A 13314-nucleotide genomic window follows, 5' to 3' on the forward strand; every position below is an offset into this window, starting at 1 on the left:
CATCAAACACTAGCAGGCTGTTCATTAGCAACAGTTTATCAGGGGGTCACACAGAAAAAGCTGGATAGACGCCCATGTAAAGACCACCCAGAAGAACCGTGATTACTACACTAGTTAGCCCTAAGCAGTGAATGTTATTCATAACTCCTGCAAGTGTCAAGCAGTGACAATTACCAGTTATCATACAAAGCGGAACTGGAGTAAACCTGCCAAAGAACACTGTTTTCCCCCCTCCTACCCACAGTGCAACATGCAATTTATTATCAAGTTCCACCAATTACAAAATGGAATTGTTGATCTCGCTTTGCTGGAGAGATACAAAGGCTAGACTTGGTAATGTAGCAATCTCTTTCTCTTTCTTACAAGGATAACTCATGTTCATGTTCTGAGAGAGAGAGAGAGAGAGAGAGAGAGAGAGAGAGAGAGAGAGGGAGAGAGAGAGAGAGATGCCCTAAAATGACAACTCCACACTGGCAAAAGGAGACAGAACAACGCATTTAGCAAAATCCCCCAGCCCGTCTTTTCAAAGAGCAACAGTCAGTAGAACTGCTTCTGAGGACTATTCTCCCTTTTCAGACGCAATCGCTTCCTTGTAGTGTTCACTTATCACATTAAGAAAAATGGTAATGAAGGGATCATGACAACTTCTTTTTGAAAGTGACAAAGGCAGAATTGCTCAGGCGAAGAAATAAGGAAGAATGATCACTACTTTCTTGGAGAGAGGCCTCCAGTGAGCAACTCAAGAGTACTGCTCACTTTCTGTCGTTCCTTGAAAGCCGGGGAAAGAGAAAAAGTGGCAGGCAGCTCCAGGTTTACATCTGAGCAGAGCACCTGCGCTTCAAGGAATCTTAACACCATTCTCCCCTCAGGGCTTCCCACAGCATCACATTTCCTGTTTCTTAGGGCACACTGCCTTCAAAGATGTTTCAAGTGCACACCTAGATCATGCCTAGAAGGGCCTCCTAATTTTGCCTATGAGGCTGTTTTTTCCAAGTCCCACCCTCCTGCCCTACCCTGACATTCTATGGGACAGATAAAGAAGTGAGGTAAGCATCAATCAGCTGACCAGTGCTTACAGCAAAACCCACAGGAAATGATGCCTTTGCCCATATGGTTTGATTTCAAAGCACACAGGCAAAGGAAAATGCTTCAGCTGACATCATGGTGACATCAGATGACTAGCAGTTTTTAAGCCCCACTCATCTGTCAGTGTGGTCAACACAGGTTAGAAGACAGCAGGATCTAGTAATTTGTGTAGTACCTAGTCTATTGTACAAATGCTCTACCTACTTTTGCCTCTGGCACCACCTACTACTGTTATGGGGCCCTTAGGATATTGCTTGGAAGGGAATATGGCCCTTGGGCTGGGAAAAAAATTCCTAAGTCCCTGTAGCTCTCCTGCCAAACTTCACAAACAGCAGAATTCATGCCAGGACTGTGGTTCCAGTCACTGTTCATTGATTGAAAATTCTAGCTGCCATATTGAAAACTGCCCCATGTTTGCCACATGTTCATTCTGGGCCAGTCTGGTTCCCAATATCTCAAGGGTTACCATTTTCCAGCTGAGCATACTTGCTGACTGAGTTCTAGTCAACAGACTTTTTGTCTTTGGAACAAGAAGAACAGTAAACGCTTGGTGTAGGGATCTCAGTGTTGCTGCTCAGAGACATGGTTGAAACCTACAACAGTTTATCAGATATTCTTATAACCAAGATTCTCTTGTGTTGAGATAAGATTTCTTTAGGCTACTTGATCTGTATTTGTTCTCAAGTTATTGCTGCAAACCACTTTGAGCAACTGGAAAAGTGAAAAGTGGTATATACATTTAAAAACAAAACAAAGTAAATGTGTTTCTCAGGTTCATGCTGGCCCTTTCTGACAACAACAGCAAAATGGCTGGGCATAGTCTCTCCTCTCCAGTCAATTCCCCACATGCCTTCAGGGGAAACATAACATCAAAGGTGTTATTGACTCTAGGTCTGGTCTCACGCTATTTTAAACTAATGGCTAGTGGGCCTTTGAGTTTTGCCAACCAGCCTGCAGAGCATGTTCTGTCAATAAGCAATGCAAGGATGTAATGCTATCTACAGTGATGAAGAAGTGTTCCTATTAAAAGAGAACCTGGCAAGGAATCTTGAATCAGAGAGTCAAGACAAATGTGTTCCCCAAAAACTCAGTTATAGAAAACAATACTTTCCTGACCAATCCCTAATTTTTGTTGGGGATAAGAGCATTCCCCATTGCTGATAGGCACCATCACACAGTTTCAGTTAGTTTTTAAAAACATCTGCTCTGTATGATGTGCAGACCACACATGGTTCGCCAGCTAACATCTATCTTTAAATGTATTGCTCCTTGTAAAATATCTTTGCTTCTGGACTTAGACTTTATATATAGGAAGTCTTGGCCCAAAGCTGATAAGGAACAGAAAACAGAGGTCTCTAGTTAATTTATACTTCTTTTGACTGAGGGACTGTGACCAAAAATCAAATGCTTAAAATGGGGGGGAAACAAACCCCTCTCTAGCAACTTCAGTCTGGAGGTACATGCTGTAGAATATGTAGGGGTGTTGCTAGAAAGGTCACAGGTTCAGTCCCCAGCATCTCCAGTTCAAAGGCTCAAAAAGCAAGTGAGGTGCCTCTAAGATACCTTTTTTAGGAGCCACAGGATTGCATTCCAATTTCTCTCTCTCTCTCTCTCTCTCTCTCTCTCTCTCTCTCTCTCTCATGCAAAGAAGCTGAGCCAGTCTTGATGTGGACTTTTACTAGCCTTTACATCTCAATTTCCACTGCTGATTTGTCTAACATATTGGGGATATCGAAAATATTGCCGAGCAAATGAAACTGGGCCAGATTTATGATGCCTCGCTGAGATCTACTTATGTGACCCTGATGCTGCATTGTCTTAAGCTCTGCATCATCATCATCTCCACACCTGTACAAATGATTAGTGTTTGACACAGAATATAAATTTTCTGGGACAGATTCCATCCCCCTCAATGTCTAATTATTGCACAGCTGGGAACACGCAGCATATGTAAAACAAGGGAGATGCGGCCAAAGGGCAATTTTCCTGTGTCAGGGAATCCTCTGGCAGCACAAAAATTGCCAAGCTAGACAGATCAGTTTCTACTCCGGTCCTTGCCTCACCCAGCCCACAAGAGAAGATTACTCAAATAAATCCATAGAGACTGAGATGTTAGGAAAAATTGCCTATTAAGACAAGGGGTTGTACTCAGCCGAGTCCTACTCAGAGTAAACCCACTGAAATTAATGGGTCTATGTTAGTCATGTTTATTAATTTCAGTGGGTTTGTTCTGAGTAGGACTAGTGATGGATATAACCCTACTTTCCCCTCCAAGAACACCTACATTTTGGATGGGGAATTGGTGGACCTGGTGCCCACACATTGTTGGACTACAATTTTCACCATACCTGATAACTACTGGCCATGCGCAATGAAGCTGATAGGAGTTGGAGTCCAACAACATCCAGAGGGCTACATGCTTTCCATTAATTCTGTCTCCTTTCTGCACAAACAATAAAACATATTTTCCAAGACAGCCAGCCAGCCAGGCAGAAGTCTCAAGCCAACAGCACAGGGAAGGAGAATATGTGACCTTCCACATGTTGCTGGACTACATCTCCCATCATCCCTGAACTTTGGGGCAAGAAATCTGATTGCGTGCCAAGGCCCAGTGCCCCGCAGTACCCTGCTGAATAATAAACACACTGACACGAGTGTTTAGGATTATGGGCTAAAACAGGCCATAACTTTATTGGCTGCAGATGTGAGCAGTTTGGTTTAGGCATTGGGTGAAGCCAGGCTATATCTTGACTCCTGCCTGTCTGCAGGGAGTCATACTAAGGGTAAACCACCGACAGACCCTATGACTTAGATCAAATAAGAGCACCCTGGAGGGTCCCCGTTGGGGTCATGGCATGGCCCTAGCCCACGTCCAAGTTTTGGCCAGGATCCACACCCCCGGATCCCTTTAACAGGATACCCTTAATGAGGAGGGGCAGGCAGAGGCTACAACCCCCCTCCATTTAAAAAAGGCTTACCCAATGCCTAACCTTACAAAGTTGTGATGATTGCTACTAGGTAGGCGAAAACCAAATGGCAGGTGCCAATTCGCCAAGTGGAAAAATTCCTACCCAGCCCCAACAACAAGGCGGCTGACATTTGTCCATAGCAAGGTTATGCCATAACAAAGCTTTAAAAAGAGGGCATGTGGGTAGGGAGATCTGGCAAGGAGGCAAGAGAGGGAAGCCCCCAGCCGCACCACTGTTTAAATTACCCACAGCCCCTCCTCCTGCTGGCAAAGGTTGGCTGGGCAGGGGTCACACGGCCAGGGCAGACGTGGAGTGGTCATCGATCCCCACCCTTGAGCTGGGTCACTACAGTGACCCAGATGCCCGGCCACAATGCTGCCCACTACGAAAGGTTAGAGGTCCTAACAAACACATATTAATTTCAGAACAACACAAAGCCAGCAGCAGAAATTCACTAAACCTTTGCCAAAACAGGGAACTCCAGGGGGATAGGTCAGAACAATGGTCTCCCATCCATCCATCCATCCATCCATCCATCCATCCATCCATCCATCCTATTTGTAACTTGCCTTTCTGTCACTGAGGTTTCCAAGGCAGCTTATGAATATGTTTGGATAAAAGTTTTTCATAACTGTGGTCCCCCCGCCCCGCTAATGACCCACCCATGTGTTGAAAGAACATGTGAGGGGGCTGCAGCATGGACAGGCTAACAATGTCACATGCTGCAGCAGCATCCTCTGCTGTCTGCATGTTTACCTAGAGTAAGAAAAGGCTCTACATAAGTACAGATTATGCATGCAGAGTCACAGTGTCGCTATGCTGCCTTACTTTCCTTTGCTTCCCTTTGCCTCCCAACATGGCAGGAGCTTCCTTAGGGTCTCCTTCAACTCTTGAGGTGCCCTTTTGTGGGCTTCCCTGATGGCATATGGCAGTGGCAGCAGCAGCAACCCTCCCAAGAGACCTAAGACTTGCTGCTGCCATTTAAATGTATCAACCTGCCCAGAGTGTCCATCTTGCTCTGGGGCATGGTTGTGATGGGGATTTAATTGCCAGGCCTTGCTGTTATGGTGCTTATCAAATTGCTGTGTAATGACAACCCAGGACAGGCATTGTCAGTTGACGCTTTCAGGGCCCTGAGTCCTTGGCAGCTGCCCTAGAGTGCCATGAACTGACACCATTTCTATTCTAGCTCTAAAAATATTTGCCGAAGAGTTCTCCCCAGCACTGGTGCTAAGCCTTAGGTAGAGACAAGGTGAGGAGCCTGGGGCATTGAAGATCCAGGAAACCACCACCCGCTGCCCTGACCATGATGCCCATATAGTCCTTCCAAATGCCATGGGCCAATTGGACATCACAATACAAGGCTCTCATTCTCTCCGACTTGCACCATGCAAGGCAGTAGTGCAAAGACCTGAAGTCTCCCGTCTGTAGCCCTGGCTGCTCCTGGCATATGGGTTGATTTATCTACTCTTCTGTTGGAAAGTGCCCATTCTTACTCATTCTTCAGACAGCAAAAGGGCTAGGTTGCTAAGTTACTGATATTTGACATCACATCCTTCCCAAGGTGTTCCTACATTTGACAGGCTTGCATGATTTACTATGCTGGGTGGCTTGCTGTTCCCAGGCCCAATGACGTCCGTAGAGTCACTTGAAATTCAGATCATCTCCTCTCCTGCCCCCCTACCCGACCTCTTCCCAGCAAAACCTCTGGATTCTACGAGAAAATATTGAAATGGCTTGTGAGCAGCCCTGCTAGACACTGTGCCGGTGTGTTTCAAAATGCAATCAGCACCCTCATCTTATGCAGTTTTCCAGCATCTATTTTTTTAATATAAGTCAGAAGAGGAAACAATGAATAGGGTGACAAGGAAGGTGGGGATGTTGGGATAAACCTATTAGTGGGCTAATTTTGCTTTGTGAACAAGTCACCTCAGCTATGGCTGGTACATATTAAGTCGATTAGCGCTTTTTCAAATGCTACAAGAAAGGTAATACCGCATATAATTTACTCAGTCAAGGGCATTTTCACCTGCTGATCAATTTACATATTCTCCAATGTCATTAGATTGAATCCAGTCATCAGAAGGAGAGAGGAGAGAATAAATTACAGCCTTTTGTTCGTTTAACTCAAGTCATTTTACTCTAATTATTGGCAGGTTTTGTTTTTGCTCAAGACTACAGAGCTTTTAATTAATATCACACCTGTCCAGCTATTTGTTCAAATGTTCAAAAGCTGAATGTGTGTTCCTAACTTAGAGTAGTGCTGTTCTTGGAGTGGGTATCTGTTGAGACACTAGGGGAGTTCCCAGACTGCAGCTGTTTTGACATGGGGTCCAATCACACACCAACAAATTCAGGCTGTGCAATTGTAGCGGATTGGGAAATCCAGATTGGACTTTTTGCAATAAGGAAAGTGGCAGGGAAATGCCATGGAAAGTGTGAGAGAAAACTTGCAACATCCTCTAACCTCACCAACAAACCAATCAGAACAAACCAAGAGGAAGTCCACACTCATAATTGCCTTTCACTTCACAGCCTCCTCCACTCTCATTGGAACTGTTTCTCAGTACTGGATGGCAAAGGGGTGAGCACAATATTTAACATGTGGATCTCTTGCACTGGATGGAAAGGTCATTTGTGAAACTATGCATGGTGTGGAGAAAGTAGATAGAGAAAAAAATGTCTTCTCCCTTTGTTATAACCCTAGAACTTACAGGCATCCTATGAAGTTAAACGCTGGAAGATCAAGGATAGATAGAAGAAAGTACCGTATTTTCCGCTCTATAACACGCACCCGACCATAACACGCACATAGTTTTTAGAGGAGGAAAATCCGTAGGCATGCCACCCGTACGCATTCCCTCCATAACACGCACAGACATTTCCCCTTACTTTTTAGGAGGAAAAAAGTGAGTGTTATGGTGCAAAAAATACGGTACTTGTTCACACTCCGCATGGTCAAACTATAGAACTTGCTCCCACAGGAGGCAGGAGGATAAGTCTATTGATGGCTACCAAGCATGATGGCTATGTTCTATTTGCCTCTGACTATCAGTTGCTAGGAATCACAAGTGGGGAAGAATGCCGTTGCGCTCATGCTTAGCTTGCTGGCTCCCCAACGTTATTGGGTGGCCACTGTGAGAACAGGATGCTAGACAAGATGGGGCATTGGTTGATCCAGCAGGCTTGTCTTATGTTGTTTAGAGTTTTCTGAAGTGACATAAATACTTTTTTTGACGATGAACAGTATACATGTGGTGTTTCTACGTGTTGTAGCCTCCACCTGGTGGAGCCATTTCCCCAGAGGCCTCTATTTGGGGGTAGTAAATGGTTCTTTGGGCTGGCTTAAATTTGTCAAAATGTGTGTCTGGTGTTGGGCTGGACAGATTGCTGTGAACAGTAGAACAGGTGTGGGGAACCTTTGGGTCTCTGGAGGTTGCCAAACTACGACTCCCATCAGCCCCAGCAACCATAGCCAATGGCAAGGGATAATATGTCATCAATATTTGGGGGCTGAAAGGTTCAGCAACAACTGGAGGTCTAAAGGTTCGCCATTACTGCCATGAATGTTCCTGCACTAGATTTCAAGGCCCCAAACCGAGACTTTCCAAGTAGGAGAATTAGTGGAATGGAATGGAGAATGTATGGACATCTTCCCTTGCAGTCTCTTATGATGGAGAAGATGGACTTTCCTCTAGGACATGACCATGGTATACACGTCATTATTATCCAAAGGCACTTTTTGTCCATGCTGATTTTCCAAAATGCACAGTTGGGCAATACCATTCCTAGGACCATGCAAAATGTCACAAAGTAGTGAGCAAGTTTCAACAACTCAATAACCCTTTATTAGGCAAGATATTACACAAAACAGTGGCTGGGGACAAAAGGGGGAAATCCTGCCTGATCGCCCCCCTCCTCCTCCCAACTGTGTTTTAGCTACATGAGGATACAGAGGAGAATGAGTTTGCTTTTAGTATGTAGGATTTATTATATGTGCACGCCACCTTTCTTCCATAGAGCTCAATGGTTGCATCCAATGCTAGTCACCCTAAGAGTAAACCCATTGAAATTAATGGACCTAAGTTAGTCATGCAAAATAATTTGAATTGGTCTACCCTGAGTAGGACTAGCAGTGACTTCAATTTGATGTATTTGTTTATTTTTACTTCCCTTCCAACCCATTAGATTAGTCTGAGGGAGATGGATTGGGCTCAAAATCACTCAGTAACCTTCATGCATGAACAGAGATTTGCACCAGATCTAAGTTCGCAACAGTATCAGCTGCTGCCCCCCCCCCGCTCCACAGGTTTTCAAGTGATAACAGATGGAAACATTTCAACTTACCCGCAATATGTCATCCACACAATTGGACTCACTGAGAAGGTTGACCTAGAAGGGGAGAAATGAATTATTCTTGTTATTACTATTATTAAATGTATTACCCTCCACTCACCCATAGGTTCCTGGACAGGTTACAACCATTTAAAATTCAGCAGGCAGTCAATGTGAAAGCAAACAAACTTTGAATTGTGCCAATGGAGCTGTTGCAACAAGGGAGTTGTATACTCCCTATAACCAGCTCTGGTCAACAATCTGGTTGAAATATTTGAAGTAAAAAATATCCACAAAAATGGATAAAAGAAGAATAGACTTTAGTAATGTAACAAACTTAATTTTCTACTTCCAAGTCAACTTTGTAAATTGAAGCAGTGCAAGAGAAGTGTTGCATTATTATAATTGCTTTTGGGTGGCAATGGTGGTGAGATTATATTAATTGCCCCTGGTTGAGGCTGTAAAATAGCTGAAGAAGTCCTTCTTTGCTACAATGCATAACTTAAAATGCTAAAGAAGTCTGGATTTCAACAGGATTTTTACTACCTCCTCTTTAGTTACATTTCTAATTAAACCACTTTGATCTATTGATGCAAAGAGACACTGCTAAATGTATTCACTATTGAGGTCTCTAGCCTTCCCTGAGATTCGAAAAACTCTTAGATCTGTATGTGCTCACACATCACACTTCTTAACTGCTCCCTAAAATGTAAAGGGAGAAGGAGATCCTAAAATAACTCACTTCCATTCAATTTATAAATTGCATTAATTAAATTCTACATTTCCAGCAGTGTGCAGCCCAGGTTCTAATGGAAGATCTAATTAAAGAAAACAGGAAAGTTGGAAACACAAAAAACACGCATACAAACCCCACCGCCACCCCCACATACCGAAATACTGGAATTGTAACACAGAATTGTAACTGTTTAGCCTCAAATTAATGAGGCACTCTGCTAAGCAAGAATGTCCATAAATCCCTAATGAGGATTTTAAACACATTAAAACTTCCTAATACAAAGTGTTTGCCTTTGTTTTTATCCAATAACAAATAAGCCAATAATTTTATGCCTCTAAATGACACTATTAACTGTCATGGCATGTTTTATTTGACAATAGCTCTATTCAAATACAGTAAAAACCAATTAATTTGCTTGCTGTGAAATGCTTCTTGATAGCTTTTATGGTTGCTGTTCCCCCTGCCCTGTTCTCAAGGAAATGTAAATAGGAGGTCAGTAGAGTGCCTGGTTTCACTTTAAAACACAGGGCAATAAGCTATAGATTTTCTATTCAGTTTGCATTTCAAATGAATGGTAAGATAACCTCCAATTTTTGGAGGGTCACGCAACATACAATGTCACCCTGATAAGCAAAGAGTTTCAGAGTAATCATTTTACGACCTGTGAAATAGCCAAATATTTGAGATGTGATCGTTGCAAAATTACCACTTGGCTCTCTCTTTAAACAACAGCCAGCAATTGAGTGCTTAGCCTCTATTCGTTTCCTACCACTTCCCACGCTCTGAAAATGCAGAAGCATAAAATCTGTCATTGCAATATTAGTGTATGACAAAGGTGGTCAACCTTTTTGGTCTGGCAGGCCAGATCTTTATCTCTCACCCCCACACTATGGGCTAGCTTTTGACAGCTGGGTGGGGCCACCCACCTGCTAATCATCTGGTGTTATGGTGATGTTAGGCAACTGGTAGGTGGTTGGTCTCCCCCACCTGTAAAATTGGACTGGCAAAGCAGCACCCAGCAGGGCTGAAATCCACCCCCCAGCCACCAGCTGATGTCACCCCAAAGCAGCTAGGCTGGGAAGCAGCTTGCAGCTATGGAGGGCACTCACAACTTTCTCCATCTTCCATCCAATCAAGTATTGGACATATCAAGGTTCAAGGATATATTCTGGGCAAAGCACTCTGGAAGGGCACAGAGCAGGGATGGTGAGAAGTATAGATTTGGAGAGTCTTGAGGGTCAGATATAGAGAGCCCTGGAGGACCTCATTTTGTGAACTGACTTGGAGTGGCTTTCCAGGGTTTCAGGAAATAGTCTATACTAATCCTGTCTTGAGAAACCAGGGTTTGAGACTGGGACCTTCTGCATGCAAAGGTAAATATTCTACAAATGAGATCCGTCCAACACACTCTGTCAGATCTCCTTTTTCCCTTTTGTGGTTGCAAGGCGAAATCTGGAAGAAGAAACAGAGCTATGGTTTCCACTTGCTATGTAAAGACAGTCGCCTCACTGTAATAGCAGTGCTATTTATTCTTTATTTTAATGAGGATTTTACATATGGAAAATAAAACCAGCATTGAGCACTTTGTGGCAGATTATTGCTACATGTCTTCTTACATTGGTTTGGGTGATTTTATAGTGGCAATGCTCTCTATGAATGAAATAAGAGGGCTTTCACCTGATTATAGAAATGTTGATTTGAGTTTTAGTTGGCTAATCAATTAAATTTGCAGCAATTTGGGTATGAGTGAAAATAATGGCTGTGAAACAAAAAGCATTCTTTCATGCTTTTGAAAAGAATAATTCCATCCTGCTGGGGAGCTAAAGAGGAACACCTCTTTTAAGATGGTGCTTGCCACCTGCAGTTTATTGTTTACGGTTTATTGATTAGACACAATGATTTTGTGTCTTTGTATTTTAAAATCTGGTGCCCACTTAATCTAGGCACCTTTCTAGTCAATCAAATGAGTTTTTAATTAATCTCACTAAGGTAATCAATTAAATCAGGAGTGGTGAACCCCTAGTGGTTCCCTTTGACCACTTATTTTGCCAGTGCTGAGTATAATTGCCTTTAAACTAGACACAGTGCTGGGCTTGGCAGAGAGGTTTAAAACTCTCTGCTCAGTCCACTGCTGCAATGGAAATTTGAATCATGAAATAACCCCCTCTTCACTCATCAGATGATCTATCTCATGACCATGGAGTGGGCAATTTGAATCTCCATCAGACTGCTGGAGTGAGAAGAGAGGCTTGAACTTCTTTGCCTAGCCTACTACTGCAGACTAGTACCTCACACTGATCAACTGATGAGCAGGAAGTGTGTAGTAGCAGCCTCCTCAATTGATCTGTATGGGGGTTATTCTCTCTCTCTTCTTGTCCTGTAGATGTGTGCCCTGTGGTGTGGGCATCTAAGAGTGTGTTTGTACCATGGTGTGGTCACACCCACCACAAGACTGCTGTTGAAGGTGTGGCTGCTGAAGGATCACAGCCAAAGGGAAATGAGAACGTCTGGTCAAAAAAACCAAACAAATATTCACCACCCTGAATTAAATGATACCACTCATCCATTACATCAAGTAATCTGAAGCAACCACTTTGTGATACAGATAGGGATGTTGGAGAACTGCATGAAAAACATAAACGAGCAGAAATTGCAAATATCTACTTAGTTGTCTCGTGTCCTGAATGGAAATCAATCCAGCATTTATGATTGGTACTCGCTGCTGCTGCTGTTGCTTTCAGTCCACAAACGATAAGTAATTAGATTACGCTCCTCTCCTATATGCATTGTGTTTCCTTTGCATTGGAATGAATAGGTGGAATGATGGCAATGGACGTGGAACATAACTACATAAATTACATAAGTTACGCAATTTTGCCAGTGGGTTGAATAATGTACTTTTGGTGGAAGATGAACCGCAGTGGAACAGAAACAATGCTGTGTGAATATAGGAGAAGAAGGCTATCGATGGCTACTAGTCAAGGTATCTATATATTTCCTCCTGCAGCAGAGGCAGTATGTAGGAGATTATGAGCAAGAGAGTCTGATTGCATTCAGGGCCTGCTTGAGAGCTTCCCATAGGCAACTGGTTGCTTTTGTAGGAAAATAATGCTGAACTAGCTCGACTTTTGCTTTGCTCCAGCATGGCTCTTCTTGCTTTCTTATATTATTGGGGGTGGGCTCATTTTTCCTTTTCTAAATCTGTGTGACATTTGGAAGCAAGCACCAATTTGCATTAGGGCAGGGATGAATCATATTTGTTTTACTTGTGGAATGTTAATGTTTGCCAATGCAAATATTTCAAAAAAAGGAAACTAAGGAATTCACTGAATCTCTTTGCCTGTGTGCCTAATTGCTGCTGGGCCAGTCAAAGAAGATCAGCGGTGCCTTCCAAAATCCACTGAGGACAGAGTGCCAAGTAGTTCTTTTTTGGCACAGATGAGGTGAGTTCACCAGACACATGACTGTGACAAATCTAAGATTGTAAAAAAGCTCTTTGCAACTCTATTGGAAAGCCTTCCAGCTATTGGGCTGTCCAGAGACAGATTGGTTTTTAAGTGGAAATCCCCATTTATATCAAAAGAGGTTTCAGCTGGCAACATCCCTTCCCCTCTCTCTTTTGCTGGAAAACTTTGAAAAATAGACTGCAAAATGCAAACCAATTCTTATGCAGATGTCTCTGAGCAGTTGAAAGCTGCTTTAAATCTGAGTTTAAGGGGATTAAATTAGATAACCAATCTGACAGAAAAATGCAAAGGTATGGGACCCTGGGCAGTTGTCCAGTTTACCTCCTGGCATGGGGGGGGAGGGGGTTGCAAACATGCTACCCTCACTGCCAGTAATGTGGGTTCTTCGGAAACATTTGTATCGAGATAGTTGTTTCCTCAAGAAGTGGTAATTTGCAAATGAGACTCAGTTGCACTGGAAAACTTTCAGTTTGCACTGAAAATTTTCAGATGCCCTAGGGAGTGGTCTCATTTTAGAATGTTTATTTTACTTCTATTTTAGTAAACAAAACTAAACACTTTGAAACTACCAAGCTTGCCTTATATTGTATTTGGCATCCATTATATTGTATTTGGCGCCCATTATTTGTTACTAATGAACTTATGAAATGGAAAATATTCCATGGGAAATTAAAGAATTGGAAGAAATGCCCCCCACCCCTGCTTCACTGCTCACTGCAGG

At 43.1% G+C, this 13314-nt stretch overlaps 1 protein-coding gene across 5 annotated transcripts in view; it reads right to left on the reverse strand.

Moving 5' to 3' along the window:
- Positions 1–13314, reverse strand: part of AFF2 (ALF transcription elongation factor 2) — a 388341-nt gene that overhangs the window by 156225 nt on the left and 218802 nt on the right. For all 5 annotated transcript variants that reach the window (XM_053374951.1, XM_053374950.1, XM_053374952.1 and 2 more), the window contains exon 4: positions 8403–8447. In XM_053374951.1, coding sequence (XP_053230926.1) covers positions 8403–8447 — 45 coding nt within the window. The remainder of the gene's footprint in view (positions 1–8402; positions 8448–13314) is intronic.

This window comes from Podarcis raffonei, chromosome Z, assembly GCF_027172205.1.
Source record: "Podarcis raffonei isolate rPodRaf1 chromosome Z, rPodRaf1.pri, whole genome shotgun sequence".
In the NCBI taxonomy this organism is placed as follows: domain Eukaryota; kingdom Metazoa; phylum Chordata; class Lepidosauria; order Squamata; family Lacertidae; genus Podarcis; species Podarcis raffonei.